Raw genomic sequence first — 19,636 nt, forward strand, 5'->3', positions numbered from 1 at the left:
TTTTTCATGAGTTCAACTTTTTCTTTTTAAATATCAAACGTTGAAGAAACAAATATTTTACATAGATATGAAATAATTTTAACAGGGCAAATTAAACACGTTAACATAAAACAAATATTACTTTTAGTTTATCTTGTGCAGACAAACAAATACTTAAATAAAAAAGCTGTACAGTTGAGTTACATTCCTCTACCAGCTGAGCACATCTGTATTTACGGTTTAAAAGCACTTGTTCAGCTGGGGGAGAATCATTTATCACAAAAAATATATATAATGTAGTTCAAAACAAGAAACCCATCTGAATGAACTGTTTCCACACTCCTGCCAAAGGGGTAAACGTAGCTGTGCATATGATTATTCAATATTATTACAAGAAACCTATTTTTACTGATATGTTGACACTAAATGCAGCAAAAGGAAAATAATTTAACTTCCTAAGAAGCGTAAAATGAAATTAAACCTGTTCTTCATTATTCCCTGTTTCTATAACGGTCACAGCAGAGGAAAAGTGACTTTAATCGTAAATCAACAAGCATCAGTTGTTTCCAGAGGGGAGAAAAACATGAAGGGTTAATTACACAGCTGACAGTGAGGTCAACATTTTCCATTACAGGTAAATGAAGTGAATTTGGGTGCATTGCTGAACAGACTCAAAAGGGTTTTGTTGACTAATGTCACACATTATTTTAGCAAATACTTACATTTTAAATGAACTTTTCCATTTAAAATATTCAGAAGTTATGGTTAAAATAGGTTTTGTTGCTAAAAACAAATAAGCATTTAACAATTTGTACAAAAGGTATAGTAGCCAAAAGAAAAGGATTCACTAGACATTAAAACTATAAAATCCCCTTTTAGGACGTTTGTCATCAGGCTTTTAATTTGACACTTTTCAATAGACGCTTCAGTCATTTCCCAACACTGTTGGTCATCAACAATAGTGTTGTGTGTATTTTCAGTTTTCCAGATTTAAATTCACAATAATCAAAACATGTCCTTAATAAAAGCTTATTCATCTCAAGTGTTCACGTTTGAAAGTGGGGAGCAGCCCTGGGTCCAGCTCAAGTCCACTGAGACGACACAAAGGTTTGGGTCCGGGTGTCCCCGCCTGAGGGCCTTTCACCACTTCCCTCTTTTGCTCCAGTCCTTGGGAGTGAAGTGGAGACATTTAGGGTCGATACGAAGATGCCTCTTCTGCATGGCTTTCTCGTGTCCCTCCACAATGTCCTCTGAGAGGGTGAGGATGTACTGACCCTAGAATCACAACCAATTTATCTCAATCTCAGAGTTATCCACAAAAACTAAGAACACATTCTTTTTGTATTTTAAATCACAAAGTTGTTGATATGAGTTATGATGGGATTATCCTCAACTTTAAACCTAATGACTGTGGTGCAGCTGAACAGAACTACATGTTTAGTTTCAAATATACAAAGAATCACATTTAAAAACACTTTAAATGCTAAAGAACATTATTAATGACTAATTGACCTCTTATACCAATATTAAGTCATTACTATTAGTCTTTGGATTAAAGGGACGCTAGGCAGTTTTGGCTTGCTTTTAGCACCCCCCAGTGTTCTGTTGAAACAGATCTCGCTGTACGTTCATCTTTTTAACACCTTAATCTAACAGCTGAAATGTCTTCTCAGCCATCATTAGCTTCTACAGGAGTGATTCATCACTAAATTATAACAAATCTGCTGTGTTCATGATCTAAAACGTGCTGGAAGCAGACTCCAAGCATGCCAGCGCCACTTTTAACAGGGACCGGACACTCTGAAGTTGCAAGTGCAGTACTCTGGCCACAGAGAGCGGTGAGTGACGATTCATTAACCCTGTAAAGAGTCCTTATAGCACATACTGGCTCAAGAAAAAGATCTAAGAATATTAAAAAGTAGCATGGTGTGGCTTTAAGAGTACAAGACAAGGAGCCATATTGTAGTGAGAATTTTGTTGGTTAAACTTCTTCTGAAGCCGACGTGAGTCTCACCTTGTAATAGTTGATGAGGTTAAGATACTGAAGTGTTGAAATAACGTCTTCCTTCTTCACACTTGTGATTTCACTAATCTCACTGAGCAAAACAAACTGTTAGATTTCAGTTCAGATGAACCAGACTCTGAACCAAGGCTGAAATAAAAATGGCCTTACTTGATGGTGATCTGTGGCCTTTCTCCATTTTCAGGTTTAAGGTCCATGAGGATTTCCAGGATAGTCTGGGACCAGTAAGAGCGATAAGACAAGAGTCCCAGGTCAGACAGAGGCTTCTCGGGAGTTCCCGTCTTCCCCTCCACCTTCGATAACTCGTAGCCTGAACACCACCGCACATAAAACCAACAGAAATGTCAAGAAGCTGAAGTAGGCAGAGTCCTCCTGACGGCGTGATGACTTACTGAACTCAATCAGCAGCTTTCCATAACCTCTGCGTTGGTAGGGAGGTAAGGTCAGGATGCAAGCCACGTTATAATCTTCAGTCGACTCTTTTTCCTGCAAACAGAAAACAGAAAGATGGACTATGGCCACAGAACTGGATCCAGGTGAGCGGTCATCCCTCTGGTACCTTTGAGAAGTAGCCCACTATGTGGAAGCCTTTAGAATCGTACTCCGTCATGACGTAGAAGAGGAAAGGGTCTGTGTCGTAATACAACGTTTTGTGGTCCAGAAAACACTTTGCAAGTAAACACAGGTTCTGGGAATAATTCTGAAAGACATGAAGTCCATGTTTGAACCAAAAACTGAAAGAAGAAAACGAGGAGAAAAGATTTTCATTAATTACTTTGTTTTTCCTGCCATCAATCTCAAAGAAGGAGATGGTGCCTTTGCGGTAGATCTCGTTTCCTGGAGGATGTCTTAAATTACATTTGGTCTGGAAGAAAAGAGAGAAATACAGTAAAGCAGCAGACCCACATAAGAATTCCCTTCCCAGCTCAGCGAGCCGAAACACGATTCGGCTGAACATTCCTAACAGCTACAGCTGATATGCCTACCTGACATTTTGTATGAGCCACCTTTACTTTTGACTCTCTGAGCAACACAAAGCCACGAGGATAATGTGACTGAAGCAATTCTTACCAGATGCCTCTGGAGACACTTGAGGCTTTTGACGTATTTGAGACAGAATTCACAGAGGTAGAGGATGGGCAGCGTGGTGAGCTCCTGTGGGTACGGGGAGAAGTACCAGGGCTTCAGTCTGTGCCGTCCCAACTCGATACACTCTATATTTTTCATCCGGGTGACGATATCGTCGTGGCTGCGATCAGACACCAAACTGCCCGTCATGCGGGGAGCTGTTGGGATGCCATCAGAACTGTCCTGAGAGTCCTGGTGGAGGTTAATCACATCAGATATACATCACTTTAAACACCTAATGATCCTGGAAGTACTACCAGGAGGAATGGAGAGGTTTTACCACTATGGCACCAAATTTGGACACAAACACACTCACAACAGGCAAAAACATCAAGTGGAACACACCTCTGGTGGTGGTAGGAACACACTGGCACTTTGAGGCTTGTTATATTGCAAAACCTTAATCATCTAGAAGAAAAAGACACAAAAACAGAGGGTTTGGAAACTAGGGGAAGGAATAAAATGATAAACTGAAAATGTTGGTTTCAGGTTAAATGAGAGAATTAAACGATAGTATAAAGGTTTTAGAACATTACAGGGATGGATTGTGACAAAACCACCGTAATCTGACAATCATAAACAGTAAAGTGGAAAATGTATTTTTATGTGGGGTTAGGGTTAAAACATGAAGAACCTCCTGGAGGTCCGCTACAGACAGGTGAGCTGTTCAGGTAAGAGTGACATCATCCAGGAGGAGTCTTTTGGGGGGTCAGCTTGGTCTGGGCTGGGTGGGGCCATTGCGTTTACATCGTTATTCACGTGGAGCCGACCAGAGGGTGCTCGCTGCAGAACTGCAAAGGTGGAGCTGCACCAGAGTCAACCCCGCCCACTCACGCAAACTCAGCCTAGCCCACTGACTTCTTCTGTTTTTGTTTTTTAACTTTATCGCAAACTAACCTGACCCACATGAATTACAGCTGTTACTAGTTTACAATTGTTAATGCTATGTCCTATGCTCCAGTTAAACAAGATAAATATAACTAGCTACATGACAAAGCCTGAATATATCCCAAACGAAAAGGCTTCTTTTAGCAAATATCAAATATCCCAGAAATTTGTTTTTAAATGGCATGCAACAAAATGAAAAATGTTAAATCACAAATAACAATTCTTCCCGCTTTCCTGGTTAATTTAATCAATTTAACATTTTCATTTTACTCATAGAGGTTGTTTATGCTTTGCTGCGTTTTATTGTTGACAATAATAAAATAAGGGTTTTCCTCGTCTCTGCCTCCTGATCAGCTGGTCCGCGGGTGTGACGCGACGCTGTGTGTGTGTGTGTGGGGTGGGGGTGGGGGGTTCAGACTCATGTTTTATTACTGAGCTCTGTTGTGGCTTATTACACATAAAATGTGACAATCAGCTGAAACAGTTGAGAAAATTTGGTTCAAACTAAATAACAGGAGATGTTCGTAAAGTTTGGAAGCCCATGTTCATCATGTGTTCATAAACAAACCGCATCTCATCTGTGTTAATGAGCTATTAACACAGATTGGACTTTACTGTCACCCAGAATATTTAACTGATGAAGTTTTCTATTCAGCAGCCTCCTTAAAAGCAGGTCTGTTTAACCAATGTCAGACCTGCCAACCTTGTCAAAAATTTTCGAGTACCACTTGTGCTGCGTTTTTTCGCGGACTTTTGCAACTCCATTGCTTTTCACGCTGTAATCTCCCCATTCACTGGATGGAAAATTTTACCACACACACACACCCACAGTTCTTATTTTGACTGGTAAGGTTATAGACATTTTTACAGTTTGACCTGACCAGTTTGACTGAAGTATCATGTATTTTAATATTAAACTGTAAAACTCTAAAGTTTCCTTATATAATATGTGCTTATACAAGTTACTTGCATTACATTATTTCAATACAAATTAATAAAAAAACATTTATTTAATGGTAATTATTTATTTTGTAAATTGCAATAGATGTTTCTGTTCAATAGTTACATTAAAGCAAATATGCAAACAACACCAGGGCTAATTTACTAATTACCTGCAGCCCCCTGGTGGCTTATGTCCACATCATAATTGAAGATTGTGCAAAATGCATGGTGAGGTTGTTTAGAGGGTCGCAAGCATGGCCGCTGTTCTTGATATTTGGACAAAATCTTCTGAGAAACATGGACCCTCTTTTTGGCAGGTCTGCTAAACAATCCCTCCCTGTCTGCTTCTCCCTCATCTGCCATAGCATGAGTTGCAAAACGAGCTGCAAAAAAATAATGGCTGCATGTTTAAACTGTATAATCACATTCCTCCTTATATACAGGCCAAATCTATATGCAATGGATAAAGGCGCACACACACACACACACACACACACACACACACACACACACACACACACACACACACACACACACACAATTACCTTGCCAGAACAGCAGCGAGTGGTGAACCGGAGGGAGAGAGGAGCAGCGGGCAGGACGAAGCAGGGAGGAGGGGGGCGGGGGTGTTATGCTAGGTTAGGCAGGATAGTTAGCTGTTTTTTCTCTGCTTTTCAATGATGATTGGCTTAAACTTCTTCACCACGCCACTGAGTCATGTTGTCAGACATGAGTACCACACGTGCATATTTGCCACAGAACTCAACTCACGTATCCACAGCTTTTTGCGTAGTTTAGAGGGGTGAGTCGTACCAGCGTAAATAGATGCCAAACTGCGCACTAACTATGCAAAATTCGTACAGGTTGGCAGGCCTGCAATGTTACCCTGTCTTCTTTCCACCTGGTGCAGAAACAGCTGCTGCATTCACAGCTGACAGAAACGGGGATCTGTGCTGCAAACCCCACAATGAACCTGCGTATTTCCAGTAGCTACAGACTGGGACACGCTTGTTGAATGATTTGTACAATAATCAGATTTTCATTTTACTTCCACCAAGCGCAAATTCTAGATTAGATATTACTCAAACGAGGACAGCTTGCCATCGATATTAAAAGCCGTCGCTCATTAATTAGGCCGCTACTTTTTAAGTCAGGCCATCCAAATGATGGCGGGGAGGCTCGCTGGCTAAGACTATGTTGCACACATGCGCAGTGGGCATTACGTTACTGCAACAATCCGAATGAATGTGTACATGGACGTCAATCGGAATGATGATCGGACAAAACTACCCCAGTCAATCGGAATGAAATTTTGTTTGAATCGGGCCGTTTCGGATCAGAATATTCTTACTGATATGTTTACATGAAGAATTTTTGATCTGATTGGGCGTTCGTTCCAATTACTTGTGCCCGTTTAACATAGCTACTAACAGCCTGTCACTGTCCCTACCCGGCCCAGGCCGAGCTGACCGCAATTGCCTTAATGATCTACCCTTTTACCATTTAAAATGCTGTCAAAAGAAAAGAAAATCCCTTTCTGGTGGGATAAACCCCCCAAAGTAAAACATTCTCCTATCCAGAAAATGGAGGTTTCCCAAACATTTCATAAATGATCCTACAGATGAAACAACAAAGAATAAAATATGCAGACAACAACCAGAGTGGCTGTGTGGAGAAAGAAGATAGAAGTAAACGGTAGATTAGTGCGTTAGATCACCGTTTCTACAGTCTGATAGATTTTACCTCGTTGGCCCCCTCACAGTTAGCTTTCCTCTTCCTCCCAGGCTGGGGGGGGATGAGGCGCCGGGCAGTGCCATTCTGCTGCTGGGGAGGAACGAGACGCTGTTCATGAACAACAAATAAACACATAAAAGAGCTTCAGAGTGTTTTATTCACCGTGGTGAGAGAGGACAACTGCTCATGGTCTTCTCTGGCCTTAAAGGTGTTTAAGGTGGGGGTGGTGGCTTCTCGCACCGCAGGGAAAACCGCCGCCTGAGAGGCTTCAGTCGAACTCGGTAGAGACGGAACGGGAGGGGCCGGGGGCACCTGAGTCGCCACGGGAACCGTCTCCGCCTTCCTCTTCTACAACAAACACAAGAGGTTAGAGCTGCAGCTCACTCAGCCTGAGCAGAGGCACAACAGAGCTAAAGCTGGGTTTGGAGAGGTTTAACACTGACTGGTGTTTCACCAGCAGTCAGTGCACGGACACTAGTGCTAGTGCACTGACTGGTGTTTCACCAGCAGTCAGTGCACGGACACTAGTGCTAGTGCACTGACTGGTGTTTCACCAGCAGTCAGTGCACGGACACTAGTGCTAGTGCACTGACTGAGCTGAGAATGAATTTGGTTAAAGCCACAGCAAATCAGACTGTCTAAATGATGGTCATTTCTAAGATAATTATTGTTGTTAATTAAACCTTATTTAAACCCGGTATTAAGATGTAGTTTGTGTGTTAGTAAAAACTCACATCAAACAGTTATTTAAAGGTGTGGCACACTCATTTAAATCACTGTATTGGCAGCGGTCTCGAGTAGGAATGAATGCCCTTTAAGTCATACTTGGCTCAGGTGTGTCTGTCTCAGGAAGTAGAAATCAGCTGAAATGGTCATTTCTCAGCATGTGTACTCGCCTACTTGTGAAACATCAACAGCGATGGCCCAAGTACTGTTCCAATCTAAGTACGCATCATGGCAAGTTACTCAAAGTTCCCGGATGTGTTCTTGCTCCGCCCATTGCATCAACGATGCAGTAACGCACCCTTCTGCGGACTCGGACTGGCAAAGTATCCCATAATGTATTGCATCGCAAACATACTCCAAACAGCAGAGAAGAAAGTCCATAATGGTAGAGTTTTATATTAGAAATACAAATAAAGAAATATTACGTTGTCTGTTATTGGAGCTGGGTATCGATTCAAATTTCAAGAATCGATTCGATTCCAATTCTCAAGAATTAGAATCGATTATCACAATTTGATTTGATCTGATCTGATATATTGGAACAGCGAACTCTTCTTTTTTTTTGCTGTTAGCTTAATTACATGCCTATGTTGTTGTGTAGTACATTAACACTATTAACATTCAACAACAAATTACTGACATGTGCTGTGTGGCCAAATCTGTCTCAGAACTGTGCTTTTCAAACTTGCCGTCAGGCTCAATTAGCAAACCGATCCAGGACAGTCGACAGTGGAAGGAAGACGTGTCAATGACTGCATCAAGTGGACTGCTATTGGAACACGAACCTAGGGCATCTCTCTCACACACACACACACACTTTTTTATATTGGCCTCACTCAAAAATGCTTTTTAACAATATTGGTCAGATTTTTTTTGGGCTTGAACATCTTTAGGGTTGACCTTCCCTTAAATGTAATGGTCATTTGCTCCAAGAAAAGGTCTCCATCTGGACCACAGATGGCTGGGATACATTGAAAATTCATTTGATTATGTGACACTCTTTGACTTCCATTTTAAACGCGTCTGCTGTTTTTTTTTTTTATGGCTTTTATTCCCAACATTCCCGCTACGTCTGTCATAATTAGCAGTGTTTTTACTATTCTTTCTACATCCACCATGTCCCGGTGAGAAAGCTTTAGAATCAGCATGTGGAACGTTTTAGCTCCATTAGCCTCACTTTCTCCACGTGAAGCACTCTTTCAGACTGGATGAGTGAATATTCTTCAACTGAATTGGAGGCGGTCATTACCAGACAAAGAGAGTCACCAATGACCAGACCTGTCAGCATTTGTAAGTTATCCCCTATAATATACCACCATGTGCTGCGTTCGTCGTCTCCTCTCGTTCTCTCCCATAACCTGGAGCTACCCAACGGTTTTCAAGCTCGAAAAACTCAGAAACTTCCACAGGTTTAAGGGAGTCAAATTTAAGACTTTTTAAGACTTTTTTTAAGGCCACTTTGACCAAATTTAAGCTTTTTTTATTATTAAATTAAAGCTATAATTTCCAGCTATTGCCTGGAACCGGTGCCAACCACGTCACGAACGTGGGATTAGCCATCCAGTTACCATTAAACTTGCACTTCCCCATGACGCAAGCTCCCACTAGCTTAACCAGCTAATGTGCTCATCTGAAAATAGTCCCCTTTCACAACCAGCTGAATGTGTATGGTTCCACTTATGCCAATATCATACACAAAACATGCTGAACACTAACTAGAAATTCACAAAAAGTTTATAGAAATAAAAGAACCTTGTTTATTGAGTCTTTGGTAATTTAAGACCTTTGGAAACTGTATTTAAGGATTATTTGTCATTTTTAAGGATTTTTAAGGCCTTAAATTTGGAAAAGCAAATTTAAGACTTTATGCTTTTTAAGGACCTGCTGATACCCTGTTTCAATATGAACACAAGTGTTGCTCAGCTTACTGAAGATGGACATCTCCACTATCTTCTGGTGTAAAGTAGTAACTTCATGAAGGATCATATATGCAGCTGTGGCTCTTTAAAGTCAGCAATGACAGTTGTTGCAAGTGAGCAGCTTTGGTGCTTAAAGGGTTAAATCGATCTTTGGACGTTTGAATCGATCCTCGTGAATATTTTTGAGAATCGATTCAGAATAGAAGGATTGATTTTTTTAACACAGCCCTATCAGTTATTGTGAATATTAGTGTGTAACCTGTAAAATTTTCCCCCCCAAACTCTTCACCATCCCTCACAATGCCAACTAGCTAACCCACTATCAAAATAAAAGCAGCATTGCCTTAAATAGCTGTTTTGATGAAAAAGAAACTTTTGATTTACCAGCAGGATAGGCTGGTATTTCATCTAATCCGATCAAAAGTGGACCAAATATACAAGTAATATGTATTCTAGAGATGTACATAGTTAACTGGTTAATTGCTGTTAATGTAACCGGGTAAAATAGTTTTGCCCAGTTAACTGCCAGTTCACATCCTTCTGCTGTGCATGGGTGTAATATATTATGTGCCACCAGAGGACGCGAGAGCGCCACTATCAAAACCACAGAAGAGCTTGTCACATGATCAAATAAACTGACTAAAAATGAAGCGGTTAGGAAAATGCACAGCGTGGGAGCATTTTAGATGTGGTAGTTAACAAAATGAGCCCAGCATCAAAGAGCCGAGCCCATAATCATCCATCGTCCCATAATCATCACACACTAGTGAAATTCACCTCCGCATTTGGCCCATCCCCGTGGGGAGTGGTAAACTGCAGCGGTGGTTGTGCTCTGGAAGTATTTGGTGGTTTAATCCCCCCAATAAAACCCCTTAAAGCTGAGTGTCAAGCGGAGAGGCACTGGGTCCCATTATTAGTCTTTGATGGGATCCGACCGGGATTTGAACCCCCGGTCTCCCAGTCCCAGGGCGACCACTGAGAAGGTAGAAAAACATGGAAATAAAGCTGCACAGCAAAATGAAACGAGACCAGCAACAGGTCAGTCTGCCATGACTCCTGCTTTGTGACAGCTTGGTGTCATCCTCCTCTAGGTTGTTTGGTAAAATAAAGAAACTTCAGTGTAATTATTTTGTTAAATGGAGTGTTTTTTAAAAGTGTGGCCTCCAGAATGCACTGATAAGCAGGGGGGCTGCCAGAGATTTTGGGCCCCATGAAAAAATATCAAGTTGGGCCCCCTGGGGGCTCGTCCATAGCTGGAGCTGGGGTTCCACCCTCCCAGATTCGAAGGGAGAAAAAAAAATATATATATACTTTATATTAGTGTTTCAGTTTTGCTTAATTATGTACGTCTACATGCATTCTTACTTATTTACATATCATTTTCACCAGCTGTCTCTCATTAAACTGTGAATTTCCTTCAACAGAATTAGCAATATCACTGCTGGAAAAAGCAGGAAATGCACATGCTGAAAGGTGTAAATCTCCTTTTCCCTTTTACTCCCTTAAAATGTGTTTATTTATTCTAAGATTTTATTTGATCATAAAATTCAAATTTGGATATTAAATTTCCATGTTGTGTCAAAGCTTTACATAACTACATTTTCAGCTGTCTTTCCTCTTGAAATCAAGTATTTCTGTATGACTGACAAAAATTAAAGATTCACTTCTCACAAGGTGACTTCTTTATTAAGTCTCCATGGCTTCATCATAGACACAAAATGAATAAGCACAGAGTTCAAACCGGAGTCAGTTAGGGTTACATAAAATTTTAAAGTTGGACAACTTTGCATGAATACGCATATAAGAAACCCATTTTTCTCAACAAAAACAAAAACAGCTAAAAATATATTCAGCCTTGATTGTACACAGCAAGATTTATAATTTACAGTGATATAATTAATAATGCTCGATAACGATCAATACTAGATTTCATATTTTATTGTGTTCAATGTTATATTAAGTTTATTTATTACAATTATTAATAGCTTTTGTTTCATTTTTGCTCTCTGATGAATTATTTGGAAATGACTGATTTTTGGTTTGTGTTCTAAAAGCTACATAAACAAATTACATCTTGTAAAACCTCCCATAATTCAGTCAGATTCAAAACATTTCATTTCAAAGTATTTAGTAGATGAAGAGGGTTTTTTTTTCTTGTATGGTGCCTTCAAAAAGGTACTTCACAGTAATAATCTCAGTAATTTATCTTACATTAACAGACTAAATAACAATGCTTCAACCTGCCCAGCATCCAAAACAATCTATACATTTTTACTGATTGATATTTATAATTATCATTATGTGGAAAAACAATGTGTTTATCACCAAAATTAGCCTTTTTATATTCCTTTGTAATAGTACTGATAGAGAAGAGAGCCTTAAGTGATTCCCACAGACCCCCTTAAATGAGGCTGCTAGCTAGCATGCTACATTGCTCACCTTGAGGTTCATTGGGTTGTGAGGGGACACCGGCTGACATGTCAGCTGCTGATTCTATAAGGACAAGAACAACCTATTTACCATAATTAGATGAAACATAGTTCCTCACATTGTGGATATCAGAGCTCGCTAACAGGTTGAATTTAACCACTCACTAACTAAACCCACCTTTCTTTGAGAAAAACTGTGTGACATACTGACTCTTCTGCCTGTCCTCTTTCTCCTTTCTTTCTTTCCTTTTCTGTGACCCAGACTTTGTTTTTGCAGACATATTTTTACTGCAGCCTTGACGCACTCTGCTGTCTTTAGTGACTGCTGCGAGAGCTAGCCGCTTGCTATGCGCCCCCTGGCCAGGTGGACTGTACCATTTTATGCCGTTGGGGGGGGGGGGGGGGTTTCAAATTAATTAGTCAAAATAAAGTAGGGACCTCTGAATAAATATACATTTCATAAAGACTAAAATATTGTTTGTTTAATGTCTTAAATGAGAAAAAATACTGCAAAGTAAAGTACTTGTGATTTTTAAACTTCATGTTTTTTATTAAACTTTGAAACATTTTTGGGCCCCTGAGAGCTGTGGGCCCTTAGAATCTTCCTGATCTTTCACCACTTTACGGCGCCCCTAATGATAAGCAGCACTGACGGTCATTTCAGCTCTCACCCCACGAACGGTTTTAGTTTACAAAAGTTGTAACAAGAGTGGGACTTTGGTTCTGCGTCAGAATTATGTTAAAAGAGGACGCGAAAAAGCGTTGATATTATTTATGGAGTGGGAGCAAAGGTTTGTTTATCTGCTCGTCATATTAGCGTAATTGGTTACTGGGAAACAGCCAACAGCTTCAGACGACAAGACCTGGACTTTCTTTCCTGATATTTGGATATGTGGCTAACCGCCGCAACGCGACTACCACTGACCCCGTTTGCTCTTCAACATTTGATGTTTTATCTCCACAAATAACACAAGTCTGAAGGAGTTCTGCTGTGTGGTGGAGTTGCTAATGCTAACGATTAGCTTCTGCTAGTCGACTCAAGACATTCTCTGCCGTTTCCTGGATGCTAAACCAACAACAGCCTTTCCTGTCGCGAGTGAAGTCAAGTTAAGTGACAGTGTGACGTAGATCTGTCAGCAGCCTCCGTGAGGGAGTAGGAAGCAGTGCTTCATATCAGAGTCTCCAAAGGCAACACGGCTCACAGCTGCCTTTGTTTTTTAATTTAAGGAGAATCCACAAACTTCTGAGTGTGCTTTTCGCCCCGCCCACTTTGGAGACATCCGCATTCCTGAGAAGCCCATGTGAACAAAGCCTAGCCGCGCGGGAGCAGGCCGACGCTACCGACACCGGACCAAATGTGAAAATGTCGAGTGAGCGATTCAAATCAGAAATAAGACTTTAAAAAATGTTTTTTTTAGTGTTCCACACCTTTAACCCTTACTGAAGCATAATTCATCAGCCTCAGCATAAAAAACAACAGTAGTAACAAAGGACATGGAAACTGGTTAATCTAATTGTAATGACCTGTTTCTCTGTATATGAGTGAATGTGCATCGTTGCGTCTTACTTCATGTCTGCTCACATCTTTATTTCCTGGTTGCAAACATGAGGTGATAGCTGCTTGATCCTAGAAAACATGTTAATACCAGGTTAAAGAAGGTCTCAGAAATCTCCAGAATGCGTAAATTCAACTTGTACCGGAGTGGGGAGGGTTTTGCCTCTGGAAGGAGCTGTGGCAGACTGAGGGTTGAGATCTAGACTCTTCCTCTGAACACAAAGGAAGAGAAGGAAGGACATTAAGTGACACACTGACTGACCCTTAGGTAAATGCTCAGACTTCGTCAATAATAATCATCACGTTTTCATTTCTGTTCTTCCAGTAATGTTTATGTCATCATCCTGCTAGATTACCTGTTTCTTCTGCAAAGCTGGATCAGTGTTTGTTTCTCTTCTCTCACTCACCTCATAGGAGAAAATCAGAGACATGTTAAGGGGTGATGCTTGTTCACAGAGAGCAGACAGATGTCAACAGAAAACACATTAGAAGGACTCAGCCAATAGTTCTGGTTGACAACACTTTTGTAGATTAAAGAGTAAAAATAATCTTGGAATATTTTGATGAACTTTTTGGGTCTGAGAATCATTTCTGTTGAATAAACAGCTTATAGATCTGGATGTCTGGGACCAGAAATACTACACGTGCTTCATTGTGGATTAAGAATTTGCTGAGGGAGCAGTTTTATTGTTTTATAAACACATAACGAGCTCTGTCGATATCAAGGAGGTGAATCACAGACAAAGAGGAGCGAGGACAAAGCTCAGAGGTGAGAGCGAGAAAAGACACAAACACCTGAAGGCTTTACAGAAAAGACGACCGGATCAGTTGTTTTACGTAACATCTGAAACTTCATCTACATCAAACCCTACATTCATTCAGCACCCACCCACTAACAAACCACTGAAACAGGCTCTAACTGTAGCCGCAGCCTTAAATCCACGAGCCGCTGAAAACATTTTGTGTTGAATAGTCGAGATATTCAGTAACAACTAATGTGACTCCAGCCCTGCAGACAGACTCCTGGTTCTGAGAGCAAAGACATCTGCATCTGTCTGCAAGACAAGGGTTGTCTCCTGTCAGGGACATGAACACATGAAGGGCTGAACTAGTGAAACACTACGATCACTTATTATTATTATTCTTGATCAGAATGAAAGAAAACAATAAAATATGTGGTTACATTTTGATTATAGAAAACTGTCATTTTAAACCAACAATGCTGCAAAAACGTAAAGACTCCTCAAAACCACCCAAACATTTTCACAACCACTCCAACATGAGACGTTTGGAGATATAATCTAAACTGAAAAAAACATCAAATGACGCAGATCTTGGATGGACTGTAGCTCCGTTTACATATCGGTGAAAACCTGTGGCATAAACTTACCACTTCCCTCTCTGGGGAACTGGGACGAGAGCCAGAAAGACCATTCTTGGTTGGAGTTTTAGCTTCTTTCTTAGGAAACTGAAGCTTTTTAACATCCAGCCTTTCTGTTGTGACCCACTCATCCAGGCGCTTGTTGACTGGTAAACACATGAAAGAATACGACTTGACTTTTCTATTTGATTTAAAATAATACATAAAAACAATACTTTTCCCCCAACTAAAACAACAATCATCTACAGGTACTTGAGTGTGGAAATCACTGGCAGAAAGAAAATGGTACTCACAGTCAATGTAGTGAACATAGTACAGCTTTCTCCCAGAAACCTCCTTCACACTGAGAATCTCAGCCAACGCTGTAAATAATAATAAAAATAAATGTTGGATTTATTTCCTAAAACTATCAGAAAACTCAAGTAGGACAAGAATTTATGTTATAATTCTATTCACAAACCATCTCTATGGATATTTATGGCTTTGGTGCATCAACAGTGACAAAATGTTGTCCTTTATCAACGTAAAAAATGTTTGTTTAACCTACTTGAAGTACTTTTGATTTATTTGTGCAAGAGAATTCAGAACTTTAGCATTCTTTTTGTTGCAAACCTTAAAATAAGTAACATTTTAAACCCTGAAGCGCTCTTTACAGATGTCAAACTAGGTTTTAAACCAATAACAGCTTAAACTAGGGGTAGACCGATATACAAGGCAAATATTTGGCGTTCTTTATAAATCGGCAGAAGCATTGCGGTTTTGAGAAGTCAAGTGGTCAAACATGATGCGCCGCTGAGCACTTCTCGGAAAGTCGTGCGATAGTCACATCAGGCCGAACTTGAGAACAGGAAGCAGAAAATGACTTTCGTTTTTACGAGATCAGACTTGCCGTCGTGTTTTGAGAGACACTAGTTATTAAAAATGGGTAAGTACGCTATTTATTAGAATATTTTAATATAGTATTTCAAATTAATCACTGCTTTAAAAATGATTTCCAACTCAAAATTATTTTTATTTACCAGTTTTGAATATCAAATAATTGACACGTCACTTAACGGATTTGTTTGATTACCTTTTATTTAAATGTCTGATATTAACACTGAGCTGTGTTCAAAATTAGGATTTAACAGTTGGTTAAAAAACTGATTCAGAAATTTTGTGCATCAACTGATGTTATCTGACGTTTTAGCATGAAAATAAGGTGAAAATATTTAGATATCGGACATAAAAATATCGGCTGCACAAATCGGACATCAGCTGACCTTTTACATATCGGCAATCAAACCAATATCGGTCGACCTCTAGTTTAAACTACAGGTTTAATTACACTGTAGTTTATCAGAGCCCTTCCATGCATTTCTATGCAGCTATAACAGTGATGGGAATAACGCCGTTTAAAATAACGGCGTTCTTTTTTTGGGTAACGGAATAATCTAATTAATTACTTTTCCCACTGTTGCAACACCGTTACCGTTACTGGGGATGGAAGGTTGTGCGTTACTATGTGCTTGTCGAACGTTGAGCAACAGTGTGAGGCTTTCTGACCGCCACACTTCAGCTGCAGCCAGGGAGAGAGAGGTGTCAGTAACGCACTTACAAACCCGATGATGATTGGCCGGGTGGGCGGAGACCCTCACTGTCTCAGTCACTGCATGCTGTAGACTCAACAGAGCAGTGATGGGAATAACGCCGGTTAAAATAACCGCGTTACTAAAAAAAATATTTCTTTCAGTAACGAGCAACCTAATTAATTACCATCTTCTTTTATCAAAATGTCGTTTCTGTTACGTATAAGAAATGTGTGCGTTAAGCAGCGCAGTGTGTTGAAGCTGTCATCAGCTGATCAGGAGCTAAAGAGGCAGATGTTTTCATCCAAGTGCATCACGGCCCGTGAAGAACGAGGAAGACGTGATGAATAGTCTACGGCTGCAGGTGTGGGTCTGCAGCCGTGCCCTTTAACGTGACAGCGGGACGTCCTGAAGGTCCGCTCACCTGTTCACCACTCAGACGTCCTGATCTTCTACCTTCCTAGATCATCCAGCTGTAGCCTGTTTCTGATCATGTCTTTAGTCCCGCTGTAACACTGATGCATCAGTCTCAAACGTCATGGAGCTCAGGTGTTATTAGAACCACCCAGCTTCAGCTCTTCTGTGTTTGGGTCTGACCCACGTTAGTAAATGTAAGTCCTCCATCAGATTTGTGCCTCTTCTACTGTCATTTTAAAGGATTTTTATTTATTTATTTAACCATTACTAGATTACCAGCAACAGAAATGCTACTAATAACACACAATTATGTGAAGTTGGAAAAGTTAAAATACTGTAATTTACATTCATTTCTGTCATTTAACTAGACTGAGAGACCATTTAAAGGCTCGGGAACCTTTACAGGTGTTTCTATTTGCAATTTTAAATTTTAGCTGATTGGGGTCTTGTTAAATATCACACAGTGACGTTTTAATAGTTTAGATAAGTGTAATGCTCCTGTTCCTCCTGTTAAGTGCTTATTTATTTAAATTATTCAGGTTTACAAAAAACATTTTGACATACGTTTTATTATGTTCCAGTCACTAGTCATTTATATTTCACTATTGTAGTAATTAATAGTAAATAAGTTCAATTAACCCATTTTCTTGCATTCTTTAATGAAAAAAGTAAATAAGTAGTTATTTTTCTTGGTAATTAGTTACTTTTATAATCTCGTAACTCAGTTAGTAAGTGAGTTACTTTTTTGACAAAGTAATTAGTAACTATTACTAATTACTTTTTAAAAGTAACTTTCCCCAACACTGGATATAACAGTGTTTAGTGTGTTGAACTTGGTATTTTAATTTTAAATCTTAATTATTTCATTTGTATTATTAGTGTCTTCATTTTGTCTTACGATTTGAAGTTGGTTTTTATTCCTGCGCGAGAAATGAACGTTCATATTCTAAATCAATAAAGATTAACATGAATGTTTGTTGACATTTAATAAAGATATTTGATTACGCTTCTGCAGACAGGATTCAACAGTTAAGCCTCAAAAATAAAGAGTGGCTTCAAAAGCGTTCTACATTAGCACACCTTCTCAATCTTAGTAACACTTTAGTTTTTTTGTCTACCTGGAAGACGAGGTGTCTGCTAACAGCCAGCTGAGCTTCGATAGTTAGCATTAGCTTAGCACCAGGGAAACAAACGGACAACACTTACGCCATTCGTCCTCGTGTTCTTGGTTTTTACGAAGAACCGGTAGGCGACAGCCTTCGACAATTTCGACCTGTTGTTGATGAAACGTTATTTTACAACCAAATAATGGTCAATGTCTAAAAAGTAGCATAGTTTCTCTGGAGAACCTACCGAAGACGAGCTGTCCACCATTTTCGTCATCTGTGAGTGCAGCAGCAGGGTGTTGTGGGAAAATGCCGGTCCACGCCAAAGATGAAAACATACGTCAAGATAGTTGTTTGTGCCCTGTCACCGGAAGTTAGTGAGCTATCTTAAATGAGGCAAACAACGCAAACAGAATGGCTTCACTACTTGAGTTATTAATAGTAATAACACATTATGTTTTAAACAGGAAGAGAATTTATGTATTTGAATTTCACAAAGAATGTATACACCACTCAAATAATTACAATAAAAACTATATACAACTAAACCAGTAACAAAATAGAAATGCTGTTCTATTTGACTTTTTTATCTATGTGAACTTTAAAAAAAATTTATTTAGTCGTTTGATTTAATTGATGAAAACCAACTCAGTCTATAAGGCATTTATATGTTTTATTTAGGTCAGTTTCACGGAACACGAGAACTCGATCCTGTCTAGAGTAAAGATTTTTCCGCCCTCTGGCGGACCCAAGCCATTACAACAACATTTGGATTGCGTGATCAAATTAGTTAATTTGTAAATTAAAGTGACATGGTAAGTCAACTTCCTGTGTGTGTGTGTGTGTGTGTGTGTGTGTGTGTGTGTGTGTGTGTGTGTGTGTGTGTGTGTGTGTGTGTGTGTGTGTGTGTGTGTGTGTGAAGTTAAAAAGGTTTGTACTGCATTATGAAGCAAGTGTATTTTTGCACCAATCTGCCACACGAGAGCAGCAGTCTTCCATTGTTGGGAGCAAAAATGCTGCAGTTAATCACATTATTATAGAGGTGAGATTATTAGTTTTTCCTGTAATTGCTGAGAGCTTTGCCGACTCATAATGTGTTTTGTTTTCTTTTAGGAAAGAGGGAATTTTACAAAGTAACATGCTTATGGAGCAAAATGGATTTTACTATATCACAAGTTTACATCCATATTGTTTCCTGCTGTAAAAAAAAGTATGACAAACCATTCAAACTAAACTTAAATTTTGATCAGATTTTAATCAGTTTCTAAACATGTGCAATAGAAAATCTTCCTAATTTAATAGTACATCACTGAAATGTTGGAGAACACAACCCCCATGTTTACCCTCCTTAATGAGCTGTTAAGAAGCATCTGATTAAATTCATGTGTCCAGTAAAATGTTAAAATTAACAATAAAATTGCACCTGAAGTTGTCATCTCGTTAGATCTCTGGTAGATTTAGACGCTGGTGCCTCATTAATGTCAAATTTAAAATAATTAGACACAGCACTGCTGAAGGCAGCTTGTCTTTCTATTTTAAAAGAAGATTTATTCATAAATTATAATTTATTCTGCTCCTCCACTCCAGGGTACAGCTTTGGATGCGTAAATAATGATGTCACAAACACAATGAGGGTTTTTATATTTAAAAAAAATTATTGTTCCAGAGATGATATTTTTCTTGGCTGAATGTTTTTCTTTAAAAATCCAATCAACACTTTGTGCACAATTTAAAAAGTGCCTAAATTAGATAAATATGAAAGTTCAAGGAAGCAGCTCTCAATCACAGTTTTTTACTTTAGCAGCTTAACAAACACTTCCATTAAGACTTCAACTGAAAAA

At 39.4% G+C, this 19,636-nt stretch overlaps 1 protein-coding gene across 6 annotated transcripts; it reads right to left on the bottom strand.

The window, feature by feature from the left end:
- On the bottom strand, positions 1-18,141 carry LOC107386462 (histone acetyltransferase KAT5). 6 transcript variants are annotated; one of them, XM_015960867.3, is made up of 18 exons: positions 18,043-18,141; positions 17,896-17,962; positions 14,998-15,066; positions 14,714-14,850; positions 13,680-13,730; positions 13,467-13,535; positions 13,336-13,395; positions 11,779-11,832; positions 6,857-7,042; positions 6,704-6,781; positions 3,476-3,538; positions 3,074-3,322; positions 2,778-2,867; positions 2,562-2,702; positions 2,395-2,488; positions 2,153-2,312; positions 1,994-2,075; positions 1-1,254 (listed from the first exon to the last, which is right to left on the bottom strand). In XM_015960867.3, exons 1-18 carry the CDS (start codon positions 18,070-18,072, stop codon positions 1,120-1,122), a joined length of 1,815 nt encoding a protein of 604 aa, XP_015816353.1. In that variant the 5' UTR covers positions 18,073-18,141; the 3' UTR covers positions 1-1,119. The 6 variants fall into 6 exon arrangements, with proteins under 6 accessions (XP_015816353.1, XP_015816352.1, XP_054586536.1 ...); XM_015960866.3 differs by having other exon boundaries at positions 6,704-6,784; XM_054730561.2 differs by lacking the exon at positions 13,680-13,730.
- Positions 18,142-19,636: the final 1,495 nt, after the last annotated feature.

Source organism: Nothobranchius furzeri, chromosome 10, assembly GCF_043380555.1.
Source record: "Nothobranchius furzeri strain GRZ-AD chromosome 10, NfurGRZ-RIMD1, whole genome shotgun sequence".
NCBI classification, from domain to species: Eukaryota; Metazoa; Chordata; class Actinopteri; order Cyprinodontiformes; family Nothobranchiidae; genus Nothobranchius; species Nothobranchius furzeri.